Genomic DNA, 26,824 nt, shown 5'->3' with positions numbered 1-26,824 from the left:
TAGTACATTTATATGTAAATAGTAGATCAGTCTTTCTCAAAGTGGACGATAACACCCCCTTGTGGGCGCTGGTGGCCTAGCGGGGGGCGGTAAGGAGCCCAAAAAAGGGTTGATTCAAATTTATTATGTTTGTTTTAGTTTGAATAAAAGATACTCTTAATATTATAAAGTTGTGTTTTAATTGCTCCCACTGGTAAAAAAAGTGTCATTTAGAATTAAAGTAATAGATATCATTGTGGTTTTTGTGATGTGGTAATTGATTTTTAAGACAACATTTTGAGTGTGTCCAAATACTTGTTCACAAAATCTGGATTATCTCCAATTACAGGAGTTATTTTCATAAAATATATTATTATTTTCAATAATAAATTTATGTCAGACTTCCATATTCTTCTTGAAAATAACAATTATTTTAAAATATATTGTTATTTTCAAGAAGAATATGGAAGTCTGACAACCGTCATAGGCTGGTTTAAGTGATCACTTTACACACGTGTAACATTCACCAATTCTACCCATTATTGACAACCACACTACTCAAATTCTTGGAAGTTCTATATATATGAACCAATTTAGAAACCTTGTTCTTGAATCACTAGAACTTCACTAGAAACATCTATTGGGGGGTACTGAAAAATAGACAAATTAGGTTTGAGAACCACTGCTCTAGATTATTACCTCAAAAGCCAGACCTTTATGAAGTTGTCTCATCAGAAGAAAGTCTGCATTTATACTTCAGGACGCAGTTGTTTTGACCGGATAAGTTTTCCATTCGTTTTCAGCCTACTTTTGGGCATCACGTTTAGTTGAGATAATTTAGAATAAAGCTTTAGTGAGGATATTGGTTTCAGTGATTTTTTAGATCTCAGGATTTTACAAATGGAGCACCAGATTGTTCTTATCCATAAGTAGTGATTTTTTTGTATTCAAAGCTTGACAAACATAAATAGGGGGTCTTTTATTATCACAGTCTTGCTATTGACTATTTTTCAGTCAATTATAAATCAAAAATAAATATCATTTGTTGGAATAAATAAAAATTTTCATTGTATAAATCTTTATTATTTTACATTGTTATACAAACAATCCTTCGGTTTTTGTTTTCAAAATGTCAATCAAGTAATCTTTGGCTTCACTATCGTAGCATTGTGACGCCAGCTGATCTTGAAGCGCATTTAAGGATTCATTATCCCATGTCTTGATCCAATATAATAAACTTATGAGTTTCCTTCTTGCAATTTTCTCTTCTGGAATTTCATCGATTTTTATTTTAGGTAGATTTTTAACCAATTGAACAAGTTTGTTTTTTAGACTTTCATTGAAAAGCCTATTATTTTGTATGGCTAGCCTATTTATGATATTAAATGACTCCAGAGAAATGTGTTCCGATCCGCAAATAACGTCGGGTAACTCACTCAACCAAGATTGGAAACAATCCGTCCTTTGTAAATGTAGTAATGAATCATTTAACAGAATACTGCAAAGCAATGTAAAGAGACTCTGTTTGAACGTCGATTGCAAACCATCGGTCCAATACAATGTAATGAGGGCCATTAAAAGTGAAGGCATTTCCTTCGATGAAGTCCAATTATCGGCTTTCAAAACCTCTTGCAAAACTTCAACAAATTTTGTCTGACAAGCTGTATTCCTTTTAGAAATATGTCCCGCAGTCCATTCTAAATAATTAAAAACTTTACCAATCTCTGCGGTGTGTCCTTTGGAATTAGTATTACAGTTCAATATGATAAAAATATGACAGACTGTTAAATTTTCTTCTAAGCATTTTTCGTCAGTAACATTTTTGGCAATGTTTATTATTAGACCCTGTTTTTTCTTTTTTTGTAGAGCACTCTGGATATATGGAAAAGAGTTTGATATATATTGGCTAAAATCCTTATGGTACTTGCCAATAAACCAACTTGTAAGTTGAACATTCCGTTGTTCCATTTCTATTGTCTTAGCTAAGTTCCATAGCAGATAGAATATCTGCAAGATGTGTCTTAGAATGAAAACACCTTCCTCCGATACTACCGATTCTGCCATTTTGGCGTCTGTATTCATTACTGGTCGGACTTCCAACCATGTCTCGAACAACAGCGGAACCAATACTTCGATGTAAGATTGCAATTTTTCTCCTTCGCTCTCATTTCCAGAATAAATATTTTTATCTTTAGAAAAACACAACAGTTTACTGAGCGCTATTTCTCTATACAAAGGAAAGCTTTGAAGTTTATTTGTATTATAAAAGTGTGTTTTATGAGAAGACTTATAGCCTCGAGACTGGTGTTTATTCCCATTTCTTATATTGGTTAAAGTGTGCAAAAGCTGGTGCAATCTGGATAGCACTCTGATCCTCCATTTGATACTGGTCATCTTACTTCCTAAATTAACCATCAAAGTACGGCCAGGTTTTGAATCAACTCTCAGTTTAGAAATCATATCCAGAAAGCTAGGCAGGATTTTGTGAACATTTATTCCCATCAGATCGGGGGCGCAAAGAAGCAGGATATCAAAATACAGGAGAGAGTCCTCGTGAATCCGGGTATCTATGTGCGTCATGGCGCACCGCAAGTAAGAGCAAAGAGCATCAAAAAATGGAGAAATCTTATCCAGCGATAAAGGGGACAAAATCATGTGAAGTACTTTATAAGCTTCCCTCCTTACCTGAAAAGAAAAGAATGCATATGAATTACACATAATACTTATAACAAATCGCTTAAAGCAACAAAAGCTCAACCCACATCATAGTTTTCTATTTTCTTTCTCCTTAACTTCAAAGACTAACGCAGTTTTTCAGACATATACTGAATAAAACTTATTTTTATTCGGAAAATATTTTGAAACATCGTGTCGGGTTGTGGTCCCGTGGTTAGTGTCGCGGACTCTTAAGTCAGAGTTTCTCGGTTCGAACCCACCCTACCACAATTTGATACCTATTTCTAATAATGAGCCGCTTAGGCTCACAGAAATTCTATGAAATTTAAATATTTGTGTAAATAATAAAAACACAAATATTTCTCTTTTTTAAAAAAGAAAAAGAAAAGTTAACCGCAACAAATTTTGTCAAGATTTATATGATTGATAAGTTTGACAAAAGAGATGTCATTCCCACTCATGATTTGTTATTGAAAAAACAAAATGAGCATGGATATCTTTAATGTGTTAAAACTTTTTCAACGATATACACTCGCATAGCATTTACTACTACTACTACTACCATCACGCCGTTTCCCCGCAGGGGTAGGCATAGAGGATGGAACGCCAGACTCTTCTGTCCTGACATACACTCCTCGCCTCCTTCACATCCATACATCTAGTCATACATACCCAGACTTTTGACACCGCCAGATTTTAGGTTCTGATTGATCTGATCGTGCCAAGTCTTTTTCGGTCGTCCTCGTTCTGTTTTCCCTCTCACATTCGCCACATATATTTTCTTAGTCATTTATATACGTAAAAAACTGAGCATTGAGAAAAATTACATTTCCTTTACTTCGGAGGGCTGAGATAAAAATGAAAAATATTCGGAAGAATAAACTTACATTTTTTTCTTTGTCCAAAACCAACGGAGCTACTCCTTTAAGCAGTTGGCCTAAATTATCTCCGAGCGTTATATTCCCAAAAGCGGTAATAACATCTTTCAAACCATTCAGTGCATCGACTCTTGCTGTTGTGTTGAAATGTTCGAGACGAGACAGAAGTTCTTTGATGTTCAATTTCGTTTTGCTAAGGGGCTGGTCATTCTGCAATTTTTTTACTTGCTCCCTTATTACAATTTTTTTCACTTTAAATGCTGTTTTAGTAACGTTAGTTCCTTTCGGCAAATCTTTCTTTCCCTTCAATTTCACTTTTGATTTCTCCGCCTTTTCGAACCGTTGATGTCGTGACGCTATACCACGTCCCATTATGTTGATTTGTCAGAAAAATATGTAGTTTTTTACATAAGAATCATAAAATATATTTTACGTTATTTCTATTTAACAGAAAATAAAATCAATGTTTATTTGACAGAACGAACCCGCACGCTAATAACCCACGTGCACAGATTACAGACATAACCACAGATTATGACATAACCGAAGACCATAACCATAGATAATGGCAGATGATATTTTGACAAGTCAAGTGTCTAGTACCATGAGGAGTATGTTCAACTAATATCGTCCAGCTTTTGAGGCGTCTTCAAATGTTTTAGATTTTAATCGTTCAACACCACCCAATCGCTGTTTTTAGTTTTTATAATCGATAATTTAACGAAAAATTGACTCTTATGAGACTCAATGAGCCAAAAGCACTTAATTATATTTTTGCTCCAAGAATTAACTAATTAACCATCACGCCGCTTTCCGCAGGGGTAGGCAGAGATAATGTAACGCCATAACACCCTGTCTTTGCAAACATTATTCGCCTCTTCCACATTCATGCATCTCCTCATACATACCCGCCGATTATTTAAACTCCTCACGCAATAATTATTATTAATTATCATTGACTATTTAATAATCTCTCACAAACATTTATTTTTAATTAGAAATATAGTTTTAATTTCCTCTCATCCATCTAGATCACTGTACTTCACAAATCGTCATATTTCATGATCCAATCTTACATTCCCAGATAGATAATGGACAATGCAATGAATAACTAACTAACTAACCATCACGCCTCTTCCACAGGGGTAGGCAGAGAGAATCGAACGCCACACCACTCTGTCTTTGCAAACATTATTCGCCTCTTCTACATTTATGCATCTCCTCATACATACCCGACGATTATTACGACTCCTTACCCGGCCACTTTTAAGTATTTGACATACAATGCAACAAATTGTTTTAATAAAACAAGAAATTAACTAACTGGTGCTCTGGTTTAATAGATTGGCTTTTTCCCAAGTCAGGTCTGATTTTTAACACATTATTATGTATTGTTATTAAATATGTTACACAATAATTGTGAAAACATTGGTAAAAGCTTAAAATGTGTAGGTGAGCATGTACACAATTGAAGAAGAAGATTTCAAACAGACTGGACCCATTGGCATGATTATTCCATACTTGGGGAGGGATGAAAAGAATTTTATAGCAATAATAAAAGTTTTTTTTTAAATAATCTTTTTATTTTTTAACATGTTACAACAAAAATGTACAGTGAGAAAAACTGAGATTCGATCTTTTTCAAAAGTAAAATACAACTGGTATATTTCAAATTAAAGCATAAGAATAAGCAGTAAAATGTATACAAATTATCGTACATTCGTAGGAGCTAGTCCTGCCATTATTTTACCTTACCAACATTTTTTATAGCACCATCATATAAAATATTATGTAATAGCACTAAATAATGTCAAAGGAAGTTGCGTAGCACTCATAATTTGGCATGGACCTACATTTCAACAATATTATCTGTAGAATCGTTAGAAAGGGAACAAAATTATTTTTCCTTCGCATATTTTTTGCATGAGCCCGCTGTTGGTATGCTCTCTGTTACACACGTTTCACACAGCTTGTGATAGCACATTGCCCAAAATCCAAACTTAAACTTCTCCAAACCAAGTCTTAATATCGTTAACATTTTGAACTTAAGACCTAGTTAATTATTCACACTACTGCCATCTGTGTTAATAATCCAGAATAAGAACATCCTCTCCTACACTCAATTCTCTGACTGATAGTTTTAACAAAGATTATATTTAGAATTTTTTATTTGGAATAAAGGCAGGTTTTTTATTTCAAATAAATGATATCAATATATGTTCAAAACATACAAAATAATACCGATAATGGGCAAGAAAGTCCACTACAGCCGATACACACAGAGCCACCCTGCGAAAATACATTCAACTCCCTCATAAATTAATATAGTAAAATAATTTTGAGCTATGTCTTCCCCATACCAGGTATGGGCAAATCCGAAAATGTCCATTTTTTGGCCGTATGTAGTACGGGCAAATGGTTAAATGTTAAAATTTTTATCTTAGTGGCTACCGTAATTCAATGAAATATATCTTCATCTCACTTGCGGCGCCTATGTCGATAGTTACTTGAGTATTTGTATTTATTGTTACATATTTATGTTTGTAGTATTGCATGTATTACATGTACACCTCTTCAAAAACCTTAACAGACAATTTATTACTTAAATGGTTTATTACTTACTTACAAATCTATTATTTCAATGAAAAAATTAATGGTTCTTAAGAAAACAAGTATTTAAAAGATTGGTTATAATTGTACCACGTGGTGTAAATGTCACAACTGATTTGATGCGGAGAACAAATACTGACAGTAGACCCCCCCTTCCCCACTTCCCGCCAATTCTAAACATAATTTTGTCAAAATGGAGGCAAGCATGCTTTATAATGATTCGGTTTTTTATCATTACACGGGTTTTATTAGGTTGTAATTCAAATTGTAAAATTTCCTATTTTGGCACAAGAATGACATTAGATAATAGTGAAAAAAGCTCAGCAGAGGAGTCATGATATACACAATCATTTAAAAGAAAAATATTCTTTGACCAAAAACATAAGAATGTGGATGTTTCATCGCAAACAGTACTTTTTTACAGATATATCAACAGAAAAATATTATATGGCAGTAAGTAATCATTTTAAACACTGAAATTTGCCTTTCTGCCCATAATTGAACATCCAAATTAATGTTGATTTTTGAAAATTTTATATTATCAAAATGTCAAGGAAAATATCCTGCATGCGAGTTCGATGTGCCACCTGTTGGAGTTATCGTAAAGTAATAGAGTTAAAACCTTTATTTAGATACATGATATTCTTCCCAAATTATTTAACTTACCAGGATTTTTTTTCAATTTTGTACTTTTAATTATCGTTATTATTAGACCAGTTTTTTGTAAGAATATTTTTAGCCCATCTAAATCCTTGTATTGAGATATAGAATTACAATACAAAAAATTGTTTACAAATCAGTACAGTGGAGCCCCACTATTTGTATGCCTCAGTTCATATGAATTTTTATAATTTTCCTCACTAAAATTTAACACCCCATTTGTATATTTATCTCGTATCACATGGTCCATCTTACAAGTCTTTCCTGATTAATGGCATCCCAAAATTGAAGTAAGCAACAGGAGCATCAATCATGAATGAACATATCGCTGGTTAAATGCCAAAGGGCCACAATGCAAAAAAAAATTAAACTTTTTATTCCAAAAATGGTCTGAATCATCAACATTTTCATATTCGAAAAAGACACCCATAATTCTAACCCTAGAATCATGGGTGTCTTTCGAATATGAAAATATTGACAATTTAGATGCCATTTTAGGAATAAAGAGTTTAATTATTTTTTTTACGTTGTGACCCTTTGGCATTTAACCAGCGATATATTATTCTATATTATTATATAATTATAATTTTCAAACAAACTAAATTCAAGAAATGTTTTTCATTGAATTGTAAGTATTCATATTTCATTGAACAGTTTTATTGGTGAAAATTTTCTTAATACTTAGCAGAAGAAGGCTGAGAAGAATTTTACCAGAAAAAAATATGTATTATAGTTAATATAATAGGTTCTATAAAATAACTGCGTATAAATAACTCAACGAAATTTATTAACAATGTAAATACTATATAATATATTATTATACTGTACTTCTTTCATCTCCTATCCGCACCTAATGGTGCATAGGGTGGTGTATCATATCAACGCAGTGTTATCTTGTACACGAGGCAAGATGGTCAGTCCTGCACTTCAGGTACCAGTCCAGGGTGAAATGATGTGAATTTTAGGGTAAAAATCACTTATGGTCAAATTATGAGCTCTCAATACAGAAAAATGCAGCAAAATTTTAATAAATTTCATAAGCTTTTATTACATATGTATTGCAAGTATATAAATTCATAAATTGATTTATAATTTGAATAATTTTTGAGTGGGCTTCCATTGGACTAGTTAATTGAATTTTATAAATAAATTTATTTATTAAAGTAGAATTCGGATTCTGCCTAGTTTTGTTTCATAATTTAATACAGAATAGCATTTTTAGTACAGAATAGTTTTATCATTCTATGTCAAATGTTAATTACATAATATTGTTACAACAATGCTATTATCACATGTTTTACACAAATTCAAATTTAGTCAATTTGTATTAGGAGAAATTCAATTCAAACCCTTATCCGCACCCCAATGGTGCATAGGGCACTGCATTATATAAACACAGTGTTATCTTGATCGTTAACACACGAAGGTAAGGTGATCAGCCCTCCGCTTGAGGTACCAGTCCAGGGTAATATTGAATAAATATTAGAGTGAAAAAATCACTTATATATATTTGACCCCCCCTGGGAATCGAACCCGGGACCTCTAGAATGGTAACCGACCGTGCTGACCATTACACTACAGAGGCGGACGAAAATTAGGAGAAAAGTTTACATAAACTATTTATTGGAACATATAAAAAGGAATATGCATCATTTTACAATAGAAAATAATTTGGTGGATCACCTTATTTATTACTGAGATATGTAGAAATATTTATTTGTATACAGCGTTGTTAACATTCTTTGTTCACACATTAAATTATTAATAAAATATAACCTAAGTGATGGAAACTTAAAAGTAACACTTATAGGACCTAGTTTTTAAATAAAGATACATGCAAAAAGAATCTCGCCGTAAAAAATCCCGTTTGAATGAATAATCTCACAAACGTCGCATAATTTAAGAAACCTTACAAAGACTAGAGTTCGGGGTAAATCTAAAAAGAGGGAATACATTTCAATACTTATCTACGAATTGTGCTTTTGGAAAGCATATTCCGATGTGTTCCTTCGGGAAAAATCACAACTGATTAAAAGTCTCATAGTGAAACAGTCAATAACATTTTAATAAATTCATTCGATATCCTCAAACACAGTCACAAGGTGTTAAGCTCAAGAACAGACCCTGCTGGCGGTCGTACCATAAGCCTTTGGTCTGGACATGTAAGCGTAAAAAGTAAATAGGAAATTGCGTTATTCGTTATTACTTTATGCTGTCTTCCGCTTGCTCGGCTTTCTACTTCTAGGGAGGGTTGCAGAGTTCGATAGGATTACCTGAAATTCAAAGCATATATCATTCAAATAAATTTTAAAAATAAGGACACGTTTGACCAAGATAAGATCAAAGGAAAGATTTATACTTTGACAGAAATAAGTGAAATTTAAAGATTACTTAAATGATATTTTATGAATGTTAAACATATCGCAGTCGTACAGGAGAAAGTGGCCAACTAACAAAACATAAAATGTTAAGGAGGGCCATTTAAGTCACTTTTGCTTGGCAACAAAATAAACATCAATGCAGTTAGTTATTTTAAACAAGACAATATATTATACTTCTAAGTTTAAAATCCTTTGGGATTTTTACAGGGCAATATTAAGCTAGTAAGATATCAAATAGTTAATGATGATGTTTTTTGTAAAAAAAAAACTTGGTCACTTTCTCCTGTATGACTACGATATATTATTTATTGATTCGGCATTAACTTTGTTGATTATATTAAATACTCGTATTATACCACTTATTAAAACGTAAAACGTAAAACAAGTTGTGTGTAATGATATAAAACTCAATAAGCGGTACTATACAAGTGCTACCTTTTTTAAAATAAATTTAAACTTCATTATAATTGGCAAACATAAAATTAAATAACAGGTTGATACTTTAATCCCCTTAATTTTTCTGATCAATAACTGGTTTCATCGTTTAAGCGATGTTAACAGACTGATAGTATTTTTCCATCAGCAAAACCATCTTTGTAATTTCCAACCCGTTACTTAAGTGGTAATAAGTTAATAAAAATAACATTCTGATTAACTCTGAAGTACTTCAAAATAAGTAAAGCAAAATACACCTAAAGGAGTTAAGAAAAACAAAATAAAATGGCACACACAAAATTTATGCATTAAAATCAATAGGTATTAAAATTCAAATTACAAGCCAAATCCAAACACAAATCAGTTTCATCAGTGCAATTCTTTTCAATTTTAGATGTAAAATAAATATACAAAAATAAATAAACATGTATGTTTAAACAATTAAGGAAGGAAGAAAACAATCGGTTAAAACAAATGAATAAAAGAAAACAAAAATAAAGAAATAAAAATCTTACATAATAATTAATAAAATATGTTTGTATCGGGATCCAATAACATCTTTGTAAAGGGTGTATTAGATTAGTATTAACCGAGTTACTTGGTCACTCCGCATTAAACATCAGTACTTTTACTCTCTGTATTCACCACTAATGTTTCAATTCTCAGCGGTATGTACGTGTAATTATCAGCTTCATGTTCCAACATGACAGATCCAATGCTTGGCTGGCTGATCCCTTTCACTTTCAAATCATCCTCAGCTACAGAAACCTCAGGCTTTATTTTATCAGCATCATTTGATATCTCTTTGTCGGAAGTTTCTGTCACCAAAACTGATGAGTCAATTTTAATCGAGCTTTGGGTATTGTCATTGGTTTTATCTTCTTTCGATGTTTTAAGGTTTACGGCTGACCCATAGTCACTAAGAGAGCTGTTTTCGTTAGGGCTATTATAGGATTCGTCCGAGTCAGACAGCTTTGCAGAGTCTTCGGGCGTGCTCCAAAAAGCAAATTTGGATGGTAGATGCATGAGTTTAGACAAAGAGGATTCATTTCTTCCTTTAGATGAAGATCGGCTCTTGGTTCGTTGCTTTCTTCGCACTGGAGAATGAGACAAAGCGCTATCGATTGTTTTTGTAGAAACAACACCCAGGGATTCAATTTTATCCGGCTCTTCTAATTTCGTATTGGATTGAACTTGTTCACATTTCGTATCGATCTTATCGGTAATTTTATGGTGTTCGTGTGTATTATCGGCCTCATTCTTGTCAGACGGGCTTGACGAATGGCAATTCGGCGGGGGCGGAGCGTGCCTTTTCTTGTGTCTGGCACTTTTGACTATTTTATTTTTCATAACCGGCGAACTGTTCGGGGTTGTGAATTCTGCCTCGCCAGATTCATCTTCGGAACTCAGATTAGAAGATGAAGCCCCGATACTCCTCGATTCATCGCAGATTTTATTCGGTTTAAGACTGTCTACAGGTTTCGAAGAGTTTTCTTCGACAGTAGCCTTTTCTGACTCGGTTTTGATGGATTTTTCTTTGTCTTTCGGAAAAAGATCTACATTACTAGTTTCCGGAACAATCAGTTTCGTCATACTGTCCTTCTTGTCATCCGATTCATTTTCTACAGCTTGAGATTTAGTTACGACATTTTCCAAAGACTGTTTATTTGGATTATTTAAACTAGATGACAGTGCTTCATTGCCAATTGGAGGAATCTCTTTAAGTTTTTCTATATCTTTCGACTCGAGATTTTCGGTAGAAGTTACAATTTTAGATTTCTCTTCAGCACAGTTCTTATTTGAATCGAAAACTTCTTTTAATTTCAAGTACTGTTTGTACTCATCGACCGGTTCGTCTTTTTCCATCCGACCTTGTAATTCATTATCCATGATAAATCTTAAATATTGGGAAATGATATCTTTAGAGTAAGGCAGACAAACAGTTCCACCAACTTGAGGAAGGGGTAAATTATTTAAAAATGGTGAAGGTATCCTGTCATCGTCCATTTCCTCTATGATTACTTCACTGTCCTTCAAAGAAAAAATTACTTTCATTCATGGCATTCATACGGAAACAAAAACAAAAATAATAAGAGAGAGAGAGAGAGAGAGATGACTGTGAATGTTTAACCCTTTGTACGCGTTAAGCAAAAACTTAAAGTTGATTTGAAAAAAGCATATTTTCCAACGCCTCTGAAGAATTAAAGAAAATATAAATTCTTTGAGTACATATTCTATGTGATAATAATTATACAAAACACAGAAAGGATTTTGTGCATATTTTTAAGCAAAATGGTTGAAATTTTGTTTTTTCAGATCTACGAGAAGTATGAATCTAAAATTACTGTCTACAAGAAATTATTTGAATTTTAAATGGGGTTCATCAAAAATTAGGAATTGAAACGTATGGAATATTTTTTGGTGTATTTTTACAAATTGAGTGACTTACATAACACGCAACTTATAGGTGCATAAAAATTATATTACAAATATTATCCAAAGCCTACAATAAGTTTACTATAATTTTTTATTTTGGATCAATTTACAAATTCGACTTAAAATTCAAGTAATATAAAGGCACACATACACTGCTCAACCTTGATAAATATACCTTGATAAGGCACAGACGTTGCCTAAGGCACATGAGAACAAGGGAGGGGTGAACAATACATTCCTATTATCTCACCAATAGATGTCTCTAGTGAAGTTCTAGTGATTCAAGAACAAGGTTTCTAAATTGGTTCATATATATATAGAATTTGAGTAGTGTGGTTGTCGTTAATGGGTGGAATTGGTGAATGTTACACGTGTGTAAAGTGATCACTTAAACCAGCCTATAACGGTCGTCAGCCCCGTAAATGCCCAGACTTCCTTATTCTTCTTCATCTTTGATGAGATGTCAAAAAAATATATATATATATATATGTAATATATTGGTTTAAATACAATAATATCCGTACTTATGTAAGTAGTGCGTCCCATATGGTGGGGACTGACCGGAGTAATTTCTAATAAAATTCATGTGGAGAAAACTACATACTTCTTATTTTATTCTATAAAATGCAGTTCCACCACGAACTGCCAGTTCAAAACTTAAATCCAATATTTTAGTTATATTTCACTTATATTATTTTTTGACATCTCATCAAAGATGAAGAAGAATATGGAAGTCTGGGCATTTACGGGGCTGACGACCATCATAGTCTGGTTTAAGTGATCACACGTGTAACATTCACCAATTCTACCCATTATTGACAACCACACCACTCGAATTCTTAGAAGTTCTATATACATGAACCAATTTAGAAACCTTGTTCTTGAATCACTAGAACTTCACTGGAGACATGTATTGGTGAGATGTAAAGAAGCTTTTTACTAAGCAGAAACTCTTATATTAATATGAAAATAACTCCTGTAATTGGAGATAATCGTAGTATTTGGAAACACTCAAAATGTTGTCAATATATTACACTTTAAATAATTAAGATAAACCTTTAATTTGTGCATAAATGTATTGAGTGTATAAAAAATAAAAATAATATAATAAGGTTTACATCTTATAAATCAAAATTAGATCAATAAATTAGAAACAAAAGCTGAGTGGAAAAGAATAATGATGAAAATAGAATCGAAGTACGATGAAATCATAAAATACCTTATCTTACCTCTGCTGCTCCGGGTCTCTTGATGGAAGTGAATGTGCTCCGGGTGACCTTGCTCCTGGTCCGGCTCGTGCTGCCCCCCACCGAGGCGGTCCGCACCAGGTTGTCCTGACCGCTGGAGGTGTCGGAACTTACGTCTTCCGAAGATCTGATTTGACTTAAAACAAATTATAATTGAATTTACGCAAGAATCATATTGCTCACTCCTTTCAAGAACGTCATAAATCAAAAATTGTCAATTTTCAGTTGTGTGTGTTTTCAGAATGCCCATAAAATATACTTTATCCCAGCAAAAGAGGCATATTTAGGACTTAATATTTACCCGCTACAGGGCAGAAAGTGTTGTTTTTGCATTTTGAAGAAAATGTATTGTTTAATTTTTTTTTTAAATAAAATAAATATTTTTCAAATGGAGAAAAAACCTTCAGGTTTTACACAGTTGTTGCATAGTAAAAAGTTCAGTAAGTAGCTTGATATTTATTTTTAATATACTGTATTATTTACAACATTTTGAGTGTGTCCAAATACTTGTTCACAAAATCTGGATTATCTCCAATTACAGGAGTACCAAAAAATAATATACTGTATTATATTTTTAAACTTTAAAAACGTTTTTTGATTTGTGACATTCTCGAAAGGAGTGAGCGATATTGATGGTTCAGTGGACAAAGGTTATATGTAATTACAATTGCTGACAATGAGGACAGAAATCATGTAAAATTTTCATATTATTTTTTGACATCTCAACATAGATGAAGAAGAATATGGAAGTCTGGGCATTTACGGGGCTCACAACCCTAATAGGCAGCTTTAAGTGATCACTTTACACACGTGTAACATTATCAATTCTACCCATGATTGACAAACACACTACTCAAATTCTTGGAAGTTCTATTATATATAAAAAAAATTATAAAAAACCGCAATTTTTCAAATACTAAAGGGTGACAATTATTTGAATTTCACAAAAAATTTATCATCGAGATTCTCTAACGATTTTTCTACTCCAAAATGCAACACCAAGCAATTTCAGCAAAACTTCAAATATTTGGCAATCAAACATTTCAATAAACTCCCTAAAGAAATTAAAAAAATAGATGATATAAAAATACTTGAGAAAAAAATTAAAGCTCTATACATTTAAATCTTGAAAAAATATACAAAAAAAATATTATTATATCTTTTATTATATAACATTAAACCACGAGTGTAAGTCCCTCTCCAAGCACAAGAGCTCAATCTCTTTTATGGAGAGGAACAGCGAATCGAAATATAAAAGTTCTCTATATGTATAAATGATTCAAATGTATTATGTTATAAATAAAAATGTAAATATATTAAATGAATAAAAAAATAAAAAATAAAAATATGATCCAATTACGAAACATTGTTCTTGAATCACTGGAATTTCGCTAGAGACATCTATTAAAGAGATGAAAAGAAGCTTTTTTATTGAGCAGAAACTCTTTTATTAGTATGTGAGGTCCGAATCCTGGATTATAATCACATACTGAGAAATGCCAGAAAATATAATTTTCATTTTAATTATTTTTTACCTTGAAATTATACCAGTTAATTTATTTACAACACAGTTTCTATATCAGACTTCGAACCTCCGAGATGAAGACTCTCCGATCCATAACTGGAAACACATTGCGAGACCGAGTAAGAAATACCGACATTCGAAGCATGTGTAAGACGGAGGATATCGTGAGGTGGGGGACGGCAACGAAGGCGATACTGGAAGGAACATTTAAACAGAATGTCAGAAGACAGACTTCCACGTATCGCCCTCCAAGGCAACCCTGAAGGACGCAGACCCCCAGGCAAACCTCCGAAAAGATGGAAAGACAGCTGGGAGTCGACATCCCAAGAGCGACATGCGGAGGCACAAACAGATCCCTAGGATCTACAAAAAGAAGAAGAAGAAGTATTGTCCATCAACTTTTTTGTTTTTATCCATATAATAATACCGTATAATAATAAAAAGCCAGAAAAAAACAATTAGTTAGAAATATGTAATTTAGTGAATAAAATCTATAGTACCAATTTCATCCTACTTTATGTGTGTATAAATATGGAATCGACTTTTTAGACCTCCGAAAAGATGGAAGGACAGCTGGGAGTCGACATCCCAAGAGCGACATGCGGAGGCACAAACAGATCCCTAGGATCTACAAACAGATCCCTAGGATCTACAAAAAGAAGAAGAAGAAGAAGTATCTATATATTCTAATTAAAAAATATGACAATTGGATTTGATATCGGCTTGCGAAAAGCTCAAACGAGAGCGTGTTTACACGCTCATTTTGTATGGGCGGCCTGGTGAGCACGGAATTGGAGACCGCGTTAACGCACTCATGGCACCGATTCGGTTAAATCACCTTAATTTGCTATCTCTTGAGCTGGCTCGGCTATGTCCCGATACATCTACTTCGGGGAAGATCATGTCTACTCTGGGGGTGCTCTGCGTGCGAGGGCTGCGGCCGCGCCCGTGGCCCCCGGTGCTCCTCCTGACGAGGCGAGGGTCGGCCAGCACCACATCGGAAGCCTCGTCCAGCTCCTGCTGGCTCCGGCAGTCGGGCTCGTCCACAGACAAATCGGAGAGACTGTAACTTCGGCGAATCTGCTGGACCAAGCCTCCCCCACCCTAAAAATTAAATTCTCATTAATACTGATGAAGTATTATTTATTAAATATCTTATTTATTGATTCAGCATTATAGAATGACATATTGGTTATTTTCAAAAATTAAACACTTGTATAATATTTGTCAATGTCTATACCCAACGGATTCTCCAGTTCTTTGGACACGTTGCGCGTGGCAACGAGGATAGCCTAGTTGTGATCGGTAAAGCCTGGAGGGAAAGAGAGGGAGAGGAATATCCCCCACACAATGGACCGATCAAATTAAGGCAGCAGCAGGCACCTCAGTGGTTGGAGCGCTACGTGCAGCACAGTAAAGGGATAACTGGAGAAGAGTCATTGCTTCTGCAAGGGTCGCAACCCTCCAACCCTCAGCAAAGCGGAATAAGATGGAGAAGAGAAGAATAATATTTGTAATGTGTGTAATGAAATAAAACTTATTAAGTGGTACTATATAAGTGTTTAATATTTTAAAAATAAGTATAGTATCAACTCAAAGCCCTAAAGAAAGATTCTTTTAACCCTTATCTGCACCTAATGATGCATAGGGCACTGCACTGAGGCGGACTAAAGAATTGTACTTGGTGCAAAACGGTAAAATTAGCGCTTCAAAGCTTTTTCCATCTGAGGTTTGATATAAATAATTGAATAACAAGAATTTAAAAAATAATTTGGAATGAAATAATATCTAGAGCTAAAATTCATATAAACAATTACATTTTCTTTTTCTTTTGTAAACGTAATAGAAACTGCAAAATTAATTACAGAATGCGACACTCAACCTTAAAAATATAGTGCAAAAGGTGAAAAAAGTTTAATACATAATAATAAAGCCATGCAAACTCACCGTAGTTTTTGGGACTGCCATAGGATGTAATTTTAGTTTCTTTTTTTCTTTTTTTTTTCTTGTGAATATATTGTGAGAGTGATGAATTAATAGTCATGCCCAGTTGACACATATTAAATACGTCACTTGTACCCGTACAATATGAAAAATTTCATGAATATTGTGTGGACGCAAGCGACATACGCACACTACTTGTCCCAACCAGGCCTTATGTGTTAAATTGAGGTGTTAATATGTAATTAATTAAGTTATTTTTGTATGTACAGACGAAGTCAATTGAGAAATAAAAAAAAGATCCATATCACTTCAAAAATTACAGTTTTTTCTAGTGAAATAAATGTATTGCTGTTGAAATTGTTTGATCATCTTATTACATTTTAAGTTGACTGCCAACTACGAGATATCTGTAAGATTGCGTTCTTTGCTAGGATGCCGACTACGGGTCACTCGTACTGTGTTTACTTGCTATATTCGTGCAGCTACAATAAAATATGTAGTATCAGTGCTAATATGGATAGATTGCTTCCGGGAAGAGAACAAAATATCAGTGCTGACTTACATTATTGAATTAAAAGAAAATATAAATATGGACTATAATTAATAAAATATAAATATGTCCGCCTCCGTAGTGTAATGGTCAGCCTGCTCGGCTACCATTCTGGAAGTCCTGGGTTCGATTCCTAATAAATTTAAGTGATTTTTTCACTCTAATATTTATTCAATATTACCCTGGACTGGTACCTAAAACGGAGGGCTGATCACCTTTCCTCATGTGTTTACGATCAAGATAACACTGCGTTTATATGATGCAGTGCCCTATGCACCATTGGGGTGCGGATAAGGGTTTGAACTATAATTAGAGTTTAAGAAAATATAATATGATTAAATTAAATTGGCTTTTTAGACTGGAATTCTGAAAATTTCCATGGCAGTCAACGTGTTAAACGTGGCAGTCAACGGTATTTCTAGAAATTTGTGGATTAATACATGGTATGTATCTTTTTTCTTACTTGTCAAATAACTCCTTTATAGTGCGGTAACAGAAACAAAGAAAATAATATTTATATTTATTAAATTCTAACACTCAAAAGTACAAAATCAATGGTAAAAAAAGTCACGATACAAACAAAAATTGTCATACAAAATATTCTAATCAATCAAGCACTTATAATTTCTAAAATTGTCACATAATTCTAATTTTTAGGTAGGTAAGGCTCCGATATAAGGCATTTTCCATTTTATATATAATGGTAGTTTAAAACCTAGCTTGTTGTATAACAAGGCACTAACTAATACATGTATTTTTTCAAAATTAAAATGTATTGGAAAGCTCTCAAACTGGTAAACAAAATAGATTTTTTCTCGATTGTTTTCCACAGATACTTTGTGGCACATTTTATAAACTTTATAAAATTAAACAACTTTGTTTTATCCACTTTTTGAAAAAAATATTATTAGTACACTTTAACCAACCGGTTTCAACAAGAACCTTGTCATCATCAGGGTTTATTAAATTCCAAAACATTAAAATACTAAAAATCATTCAAATACTCATAGTTAATAACATTCCCTTACCAAAAACTTCCACACACTCCGTACACCATATGAAAATTGATTTAAAAAATATGATTTAAAAATATGATTTAAAAACTGCTAAATTTTAACAATAAAAATATCATTTAGGAGTTTTTAAATCATATTTTCATATGGTGTACTGAGTGTGTGGAAGTTTTTGGTAAGGGAATGTAATTAACTATGGGTATTTTAATGTTTTAATATTTTAGAATTTAATAAACCCTGATGATGACAAGGTTCTTGTCTAAACCGGTTGGTTAAAATGTACTAATAATAAATAAAAAAAGTGGTTAAAACAAAGTTGTTTAATTTTATAAAATATATTCACCTTTAAAAAAATTGCGCAATATTCAGGGCACCTTAAATGATTCAAAGTTTACACAATTAAATGCTTTTTTCAGTCTTTCATACAACAGCCAGTGCAAATAGATAAGACTTTAAATACAGGGTGGCACAAAATTAATCACCCAATCAGAAGATGTTATAATTTTTGCTGATGGCTTCGTACGTCAATCATATTTGACATTTCGCTCACTCCTTTCAAGAACGTCATAAATCAAAAAACTTGATTTTTCAGGAGAACGTTTTTAAAGTTTTAAATTATAATACAATGTATTAAAAATATATTTCAAGCCACTTATTGAACTTTTTACTGTGCAACAGATTTTTTTAGGTAAAACCTGAAGGTTTTTTCTCCATTTGAAAAACATTTAGTTTATTTTGAAAAATAATTAAACAATACCTTTTCTTCAATATGCAAAAACAACATTTTCTGCCCTGTAGTGGGTAAATATTAAGTTAAAAATATGCCTTTTTTGCTGGGATATAGTACACTTTTTCTGGGCATTCCGAAAACATGCACAACTGAAAATTGACTATTTTTGATTTATGACGTTCTTGAAAGGAGTGATCGATTTGTGAACTAGACAGCTATAGTATGCAAACAGATTGATCAAACGGGCACAAATGTTTATCAACACTGACGGCAGCCACTTGACGGAAATCATTTTTTCCACTTGACAGAAAAAATTATAAAGGTTCAAACAATGATTTCCATCACTCAATTTTTTTTTTTTAAAGCAAAAAAGTTATTTTAAAACAAAATTGGATGATTAATTTTGCGCCACCCTAAATCTTGTGTGTATAGTGCAGCTATCTAGTTCACAAATGTCGAATATTATTGACGTACGACGCCAATTGTAAAAATTATAACATATTTCGATAGGGTGATGAATTTTGTGCTATCCTTTATATCTATTTACATATGTTTTTTTTTAAATGTACACATACGTAAATGAAATAAAATTAAATTAAAGTAAATAATCACAAACATATTTGCCTCACACTACAAATGACATACATAACTTTAGCATAGAAAAAAGTTTATTTTGTTCAGGGTTGGTATTGTATAGTAAATACTTAATGTGTAATCCATTTTAATATTCAATACACTTCAATGCCTCAAATGAAACAAAAAAAACATATTCCAACTTAAAAAAGACATTTTACTGGTCAATTGGAATTGGAGATAAAAAAAAAGTAAATTATGTAAAAATAAAGTCATGAAAAAATATATAAAATCACAATTATAGATTGTATTTGGAAATCAAAATACACGTGGAAATATAGTCAATATTTGATGTGATTTTTCGTTTCAACATTTATAAGATAACTTTGTTTAAAATCACTACATATGTATATCTTATTTTAAATAACAATATCGTTGATTAGTTTTGAAGCAAACAGCTTTTTTAATCAGTCTAGAGGAAGAAGCTGTTTGCTTCAAACCTAGTAGACTTATAATCAAATTATAATAAGATACAATATATACTGATTTTAAACAATGTTATTTTGTAAGTTGTAGAAATGTCGTTTACATTCTAAATCACAAACAAAACACAGAGCTCAAAGTAATATGCTAAATGTCCAAAACATACTTATAAATGTTCCTGCAATTGGGACTAAGAAAATACTAGTTTATATTGTGGAAGTACAAAACATATTCATTTTAAATTCACACCAGTTTTAAATGCAGTATCTTTTTTAGTATTTTTCCTTTAAACCACAAAATCTCTATTATATGTATCAAGAGAAACTGATTGTATGCTAAAGTAAAATGCAGGTAGTCCTATAGCTAAAGAATATGTGTAGTGCTTTTTGATAAAACAGCACAAGTAATGATAATACATAATAGTTGACTACGTTATTCAACCGAGATCTCCTCACTGCTTTTAGCTTTGTCTTTCTTGATGCCTTGATTCCTAGTCTTCCTGCTGGTACTTCTAGGTCGCTTTGTGACTCCCGTCGATGCCTTTTTCTTTGTGACTCTTCTACTAACTCGGGTGGGGACTTCCTCAATTTCAGCATTGTCTTCTTCCCTATATACCAATGTGGCCATAGGATCCCTTTCCACTTTGGGAATCAGAGGAACAAAGTCTCCTTCTTCCGACGATATCTCGATAGGGCCGTCCAAAAGATCCGATCCGTACACGAAGGTGACATCTGGAGTAGGTTCCCTCCTATTGGTCACAGAGGACAAGGGCTGACGTGGAGATGGAAAGATCGTCGGAGGCCGGCTTTGAATTGCAAAGTTCTGTACGTGTTTGTGAAGCGTTTCGAAGGCCAGCGAGAATGGGTAACATGTGAAAATGCGGGAGAGAAATTAAAAAAGCATGTTAATAAACAAATAAAGAAAAATAATCAAATTAACGGTATTATGAGCAAACTGAGCAATCTTAATTTTTTAGCTAGTTCACATAATATTTCATTTAAATATACAGAGTGGTGCAAAAGAGAAAGGAACTTGAATAGTGTGTAAATTTTATACGAGTTAGAAAATTTAAAATATAGCTTTTTCAAAAGCTAAAACCCACCAGCACCAACATGGTTTTGTGATTTCCATGACGATTTCGGCTACCAGGTCTGCAGGATTTAACTGTAGTGTAGTACATTTAAATGAAAAACATAGTATAATATTTAAACCCCTTGTTTCCTTTGCACCACCCTGTATAAGTTTATAATCCTACACATAATAATGACTTTTGTAGGATTATATATATATCAATCATTTTTCATATTTTATGTGAATTATGAAAGAAACAAAAAATTATTCATTCCCCGCAAAGATTCTGAATTTGCTCCTAGTACCCTCGATAAATAAAATTAAAACAATTAAATAAATTAAACGACAATCAAAAATAAATATTGGAGGTGGTAAAAATATCTTAATGGTCTTTGGTCAATATCTTTTTATTCTGTATTACTGTTGGAATTAATTATGTATTACTGTTATTATTAGATGAGTTCTTTAGTGTAATGGTGCTATTTTTTGCTTGTATTTTATTCACGGTTACCAAAAATCTCCGATTAAAACTAAAAAAATAAAATGGTGACGCCAAGAAAAATACATAAAACTGGAGAAATAAGCTAAATAAGTATTATTTCAATGGAAGCGAAAGCTAGGAAGCTAATAAATTTGTACAACAAATAAATAAATAAAATGCTCTCAGCACAGTGATCTGCAGAGCAGCAAAGTCGAACGCATAAGGTGATAAATGGAGTTGCTCGGTAACTGTGCAGAGAATACATACATAACACATGTGGCACTGAAATCACATTAATGCAGTCACAGTGGAACCAACACCATTAGATCATTCCAAACAGGCCTTAACTAGCGGTGCTCGGCATCATGTGCAAGTGTGCTCATACAGTGGTGATTTACGAGATCGTTACGCTCAGATGCATTTAAATTGCGAATTACATTTCATTTTTAAAAAATTTAAACACCCATTTTTAGTTGTTTTTAAAGAAATATTTGTATTTTGGTTATTTACAAAAATATAGTGAAACCTCTATCTATCGTTCCTCGAATAATCGTTTTCCCAGATATGTCGTTTATTTCTTCTATCCCGAATTAATTTCATACTAAACTAAACCGCATTGATTGTTTCTGTATCACCATTTACCGCATTTGTCGTTCGAATTAAGCTGCATATTTGATACATTTTGTCTGTTTTTTTACATTATTTTTAATTTTCTTACATTCAACGGCAACTTATAGAATAGAACCTTTTTGAAAACATGTGTAACCGATAGCAGGAAAGAAGCGTGCACACTCTTTGAAAGAAAACTTTCTACAACACACATTCAATAACCGATGCTGAAAAAATACAATTTGCAAAGCCGAAAATATACTTTTGACTTACGAAAACAAAACAGTTAAAAAAAAAGTTTTTTTTAAATTCTATTCAGGCTTGTATTTTTTTTTAAATAAATACATTTGCATCTGAAACATGTATTCTTCTTAGAATTTTAGCCTACGAATGGTTATGCAGATTGGGAGGACGGTATCTTTACTCGGTCGTATCTATTTGCGTATTGACCTCTTAATCCCGCATTCATGGTTTATTTTAATAGGTCCCTTTAAAAACGATAGATAGAGGTTTCACTATACTTCATGAGATTAAATTATTTGCATTAACTTGCTGTTATTAACACACTTCGGACGGGAAAGGTATTTCTACCCATTCTGTCAATTGATGCTTAAGGATGGGAAGGGTATTTTTACCTTCTGTGCCGGCCTCATTTCAAAGTTAGAAAAGAAGGAATTATCCAATGTTTTTACATGAATATTATATACCAATCTCTTTATTAAGATCTTAACTTCGAGTATGTACATAATTATCAAATCGTGATTTTCTTCTTTCTATATATATCTTTGAGTCTTTCATGTACATCAGTATTTCAAAAAAAGGACCTATATTATTGAATACCTGACACTTGATGTTGACTGACAATGTGTTTGAATATTAATGAATCAAGTAATTTAGAAAACATATTCTGTTATAGTAATAATTCAATTCTGTTTTTGTAATAATTCAATCCTGTTATTGTAATAATTCAAGGAGGGTTGTATGAGTCTAAAACACGAAACGTATTTATGTCTCTGTTCCACACCCACTCAACTCCTATGAGCAAGTGAGAGAGATTTCGGACTTATTTTATGAAAGAAAGTATAGGCAAGTACAGATAGGCGGACCGTAATAAATATTTACAAGTGCATTTCAGTATTTATATATTTTTTTTTTAAATATCTTCATTATTTTTGAAGATATAGCGATTTAAAACAAATTAAAGAAATTCGTGCGGGACCTTTTTATTTTCGTCCATCGCCAGCGGTCTACAGGGGTAAAAAATACCCGTCTAAAATGCGTTAATATGGATCATGACGTACACGCAGGAGAACTTGGGAAATTATTATTTTTTGATCAAGTAATGATGTCACTATTTATTATTTGACATCTCATCAAGAAGAAGAATATGGAAGTCTGGGCATTTCCGGTGCTGACGACCGTCATAGGCTGGTATATTGGTCATATTCTTCTTCATCTTTGATGAGATGTCAAATAATAATATAAAAATTACTCCTATAATTGGAGATAATCCAGATTTGTGAACAAGTATTTGTACACACACTCAAAATGTTGTAAATGTCACTATTTGTTCATATTTCGGTCATTTGAAATGTAGACATCTCGATATATTGAAATGTAGACATCTCATATCTCCTTTATTCCTTAACAATTTTTTTTTTTGACTGTGCCGATTGTTTTGTGATATTTTGAGTGGACAAAACTGAGTTTTCTACCAGTGACGTACGGTTTATTGTCTGTCTGATTACAAAAACAAAAAAAAAATGTTTGTAAAATGGAGAAAATTAAAAGGAAATTTGAAATAAAATGTAATCCTTATTTACAAATATAAAACAACATCAAAATGCACAAGCAAATCCATCTAAATAAAGACAATGGAGTAAAACGGATGGAGTGTTGCAAGGTGTAGTACAAATAAGGAAACATACCTTTATAGCAGTTTGCATAATGACATTTGTAGCGTAGTTGACTCCTTTAGTTCCAAGATTCAGGACTGTGTGGTAACCCTGATCTTTTGCTTTGGAAATGTATTCATCTATTTCCTGTACAAAAAAAAACATAAATTAGCAACATAAAAATAAAATAATGACTTCTGAATTTAATTTACTTGGTACATACAATTTTTTTTTAAATATTTTTTACTATTAACATAAATTGTATACATTTATTTAAATCATAATTTTTAACATATTTAAAACAATATATTTTGCAGAGACCCACCAATCCACCTTGTGTGTCTTGTCGGTGGAGTTCTTTTTTAATACATTTTTAATTGTTTTTAACAATTTTAACCTAATATACACACAAAAAAAGAGAGAAAAATTAAGAATACATATTTACATTTTCATAAAATAAACTCTTGATCATTATATATATATATATATTTATAACACGTGTTTCCGTGGTTTCAACATCATCTCACATACGGTGTTTGATAATGGCGTTGAATGCATCAAAGCACAAGTCACATATGTAAATATAATAATAAGTGGTATTTACCAAGTTTACATAATATTTTTAAATGTATTACCAGAGCATTAATTAATAAATCGTGAATTTATGAACCGCAGGGGTAAGCAGAGAGAATAGAATGCCACACCTCTCTGTGTTTACAAACATTCTTGGCCTCTCCCACATTCATGCATCTCCTTATACATACCCGCCGATTATTCTGACTCCAGACCTGACTACTTTAAAATATTTGAAATACTTGATCACACCAAGTCTTCCTTGGTCTTTGTCTGCTTCTATTTTCAACAACATTCGCATCATAAATTTGTTTTATTATTATATCTTCCCTTATTCATTCCACATGTCCAAACCATGTCAACACGTCTTTCTACATCTACGTCTTTCTTTATTGATAATGCTTATCCAAGTCTTGCATCCATTCCTTACCATTCAAACATCTATCACACATAATTTTGCCGCACATTTGTCTGAGATTTGTCATTTTTATAATTTTATTGAATGTTTAGTAAAAACGTCACTCGTAGGATAATTTAATTCAATTCAATTCAATTTATTCAATAATTAATACATATATTACAAACTAACATTTAAGGCGTATACATTAAAAAAACACATTAAAAAGTAAGCAAGAATACTCTTGTTAAATGTGTAGAAGAATCCCGCTTCGGAAAACTCCTTCGGACACATGGAACAGATCAATATCCAATGTGATATTGTACAACATAGCGGTAGCTCTTCTTACAGGCATAACCATCGGCAGGTTGGTCCTGTGTATAGGAATGTGAAACAATCTATGCCGGCGCTGTCTTAGGTAACTATCGGGAACATACAGACCAATGCTCCGGATAATTTCAGGATACTCTAGAGTTAAATATGAATTTTCGGAAACGCTTAGATTCCAGGTCTGAATCCCGGAGTGGGCAGTTTACCTGTTCGCGCCTGCACAGAGCGGGATGCACAAACTTCCTGTAGAGGATGGAGGAGCCCTTGGTGGCCGGAGACAGGAGCCACAGCACCAGCAGTATCTTCACCTCGTAGTAAAACGGGAACCAACTGAAGAACACGTCCGTGACAGTCTCCGCGCATGTGAAGAGGGCAAACACTATCCAATACATCATCCATTTTACCTGAAATGCATAAACTCACTTTGTGATTCGGTGCCTACTTATTTACTACTTCTTCTTGGTGTATAGGCCATGGGTGGCCAACATTTTCAGTAGCCGGGCCAGTTTTTAGAAATGAGATTTCTTACCGGGCAGCAAAACAAAATTTATTTTATTGGGTACATTTCAAACTTATTTGCATGTGTAGCCTCGCAATGCCGTTTAATGTTATACTTTTTCTAGATAGAAACAGAATCATTGTATTTCAGGCATGTTGGCTTTGTTTTAATTTCCACGAAAAAATAGTTTAAAGTCCATCTGTCTTAACAACTCCTCAGTTTTTCTGTTAATCTTCTCTTCTTTAGTCCAACGTCTTTACTACTTGACGCCATTATGGGTCTTGAAATTGTCAGGATAGTGAAATAATCCCATATATGGGAGATATGATACGAACTACGCAGGATACAATGTTCTTTTGGTGGTTTTGTGTACACAAAGGAAAAAAATGTGTGATATGCTCCGCGGGCCGCGGGTTGGCCACCCTTGGTGTAGGCTATGTAGCCTGTTTTTAACAAACTAAGGTATTTCTACCCGTTCGGTCGATTGATGCTTAAGGACGGGAAGTGTTTTTTTTACCTTCTGCGCCGGCCTAATTTCAAAGTCAGAAAAGAAGGAATTATCCAATGTTTTTACATGAATATTAATAATTATTTTGACCATCCTGGGAATCAAACCCGGGACCTCATCCATCACGGTAGCCAAACACGCCAACCACTACACTTCGCAGGCGGACATAATGTATATAATCAATAGGGTAGGATTAAATTTTATAATGCATATCATATGCATAACTTATAGGAATTTTTTTATAGTGCATTATGAAGGAAATATATTAGAGAATGATGAAAAACTTGTTAATACTGTTTTTTTTTTTATTTAAAAATTAAAAATTTACAATTAAGTTATTA

General features: G+C 32.8%; 2 protein-coding genes across 3 annotated transcripts in view; both read right to left on the bottom strand.

The window, feature by feature from the left end:
- Positions 1-1,040: 1,040 nt before the first annotated feature.
- On the bottom strand, positions 1,041-4,069 carry LOC148304458 (testis-expressed protein 10 homolog). Its single transcript, XM_088268174.1, has 2 exons — positions 3,543-4,069; positions 1,041-2,664 (listed from the first exon to the last, which is right to left on the bottom strand). The coding sequence occupies exons 1-2, from the start codon at positions 3,903-3,905 to the stop codon at positions 1,075-1,077; spliced, it is 1,953 nt and encodes a 650-aa protein (XP_088124300.1). The 5' UTR covers positions 3,906-4,069; the 3' UTR covers positions 1,041-1,074.
- A 4,404-nt stretch (positions 4,070-8,473) lies between these two features.
- LOC148304457 (uncharacterized) overlaps positions 8,474-26,824 on the bottom strand; it is a 42,379-nt gene continuing 24,028 nt past the window's right edge. The window contains exons 3-8 of one of the 2 annotated variants that reach the window (XM_088268267.1): positions 25,683-25,880; positions 24,210-24,323; positions 15,666-15,931; positions 13,285-13,438; positions 10,135-11,650; positions 8,474-9,076 (exon numbers count right to left, since the gene is read on the bottom strand). In XM_088268267.1, coding sequence (XP_088124393.1) covers positions 10,232-11,650; positions 13,285-13,438; positions 15,666-15,931; positions 24,210-24,323; positions 25,683-25,880 — 2,151 coding nt within the window. In that variant the 3' untranslated portion in view covers positions 8,474-9,076; positions 10,135-10,231. The remainder of the gene's footprint in view (positions 9,077-10,134; positions 11,651-13,284; positions 13,439-15,665; positions 15,932-24,209; positions 24,324-25,682; positions 25,881-26,824) is intronic. The other variant, XM_088268268.1, reaches the window with a different exon arrangement.

Source organism: Brachycentrus maculatus, unplaced genomic scaffold (assembly GCF_059751285.1).
Source record: "Brachycentrus maculatus isolate JH-2025_06_01 unplaced genomic scaffold, ASM5975128v1 h1tg000315l, whole genome shotgun sequence".
Lineage (NCBI taxonomy): Eukaryota > Metazoa > Arthropoda > Insecta > Trichoptera > Brachycentridae > Brachycentrus > Brachycentrus maculatus.
This window is presented reverse-complemented; position numbering and strand designations above follow the sequence as displayed.

Excerpts from the sequence above, each read along its gene's own strand:
- LOC148304458 (XM_088268174.1), bottom strand. The coding sequence starts at position 3,905 with ATGGGACGTGGTATAGCGTCACGACATCAACGGTTCGAAAAGGCGGAG. Across the intron at positions 2,665-3,542 it reads TTTTGGACAAAGAAAAAAAT|GTAAGGAGGGAAGCTTATAA; the intron begins GTAAGTTTATTC and ends TTTTCTTTTCAG.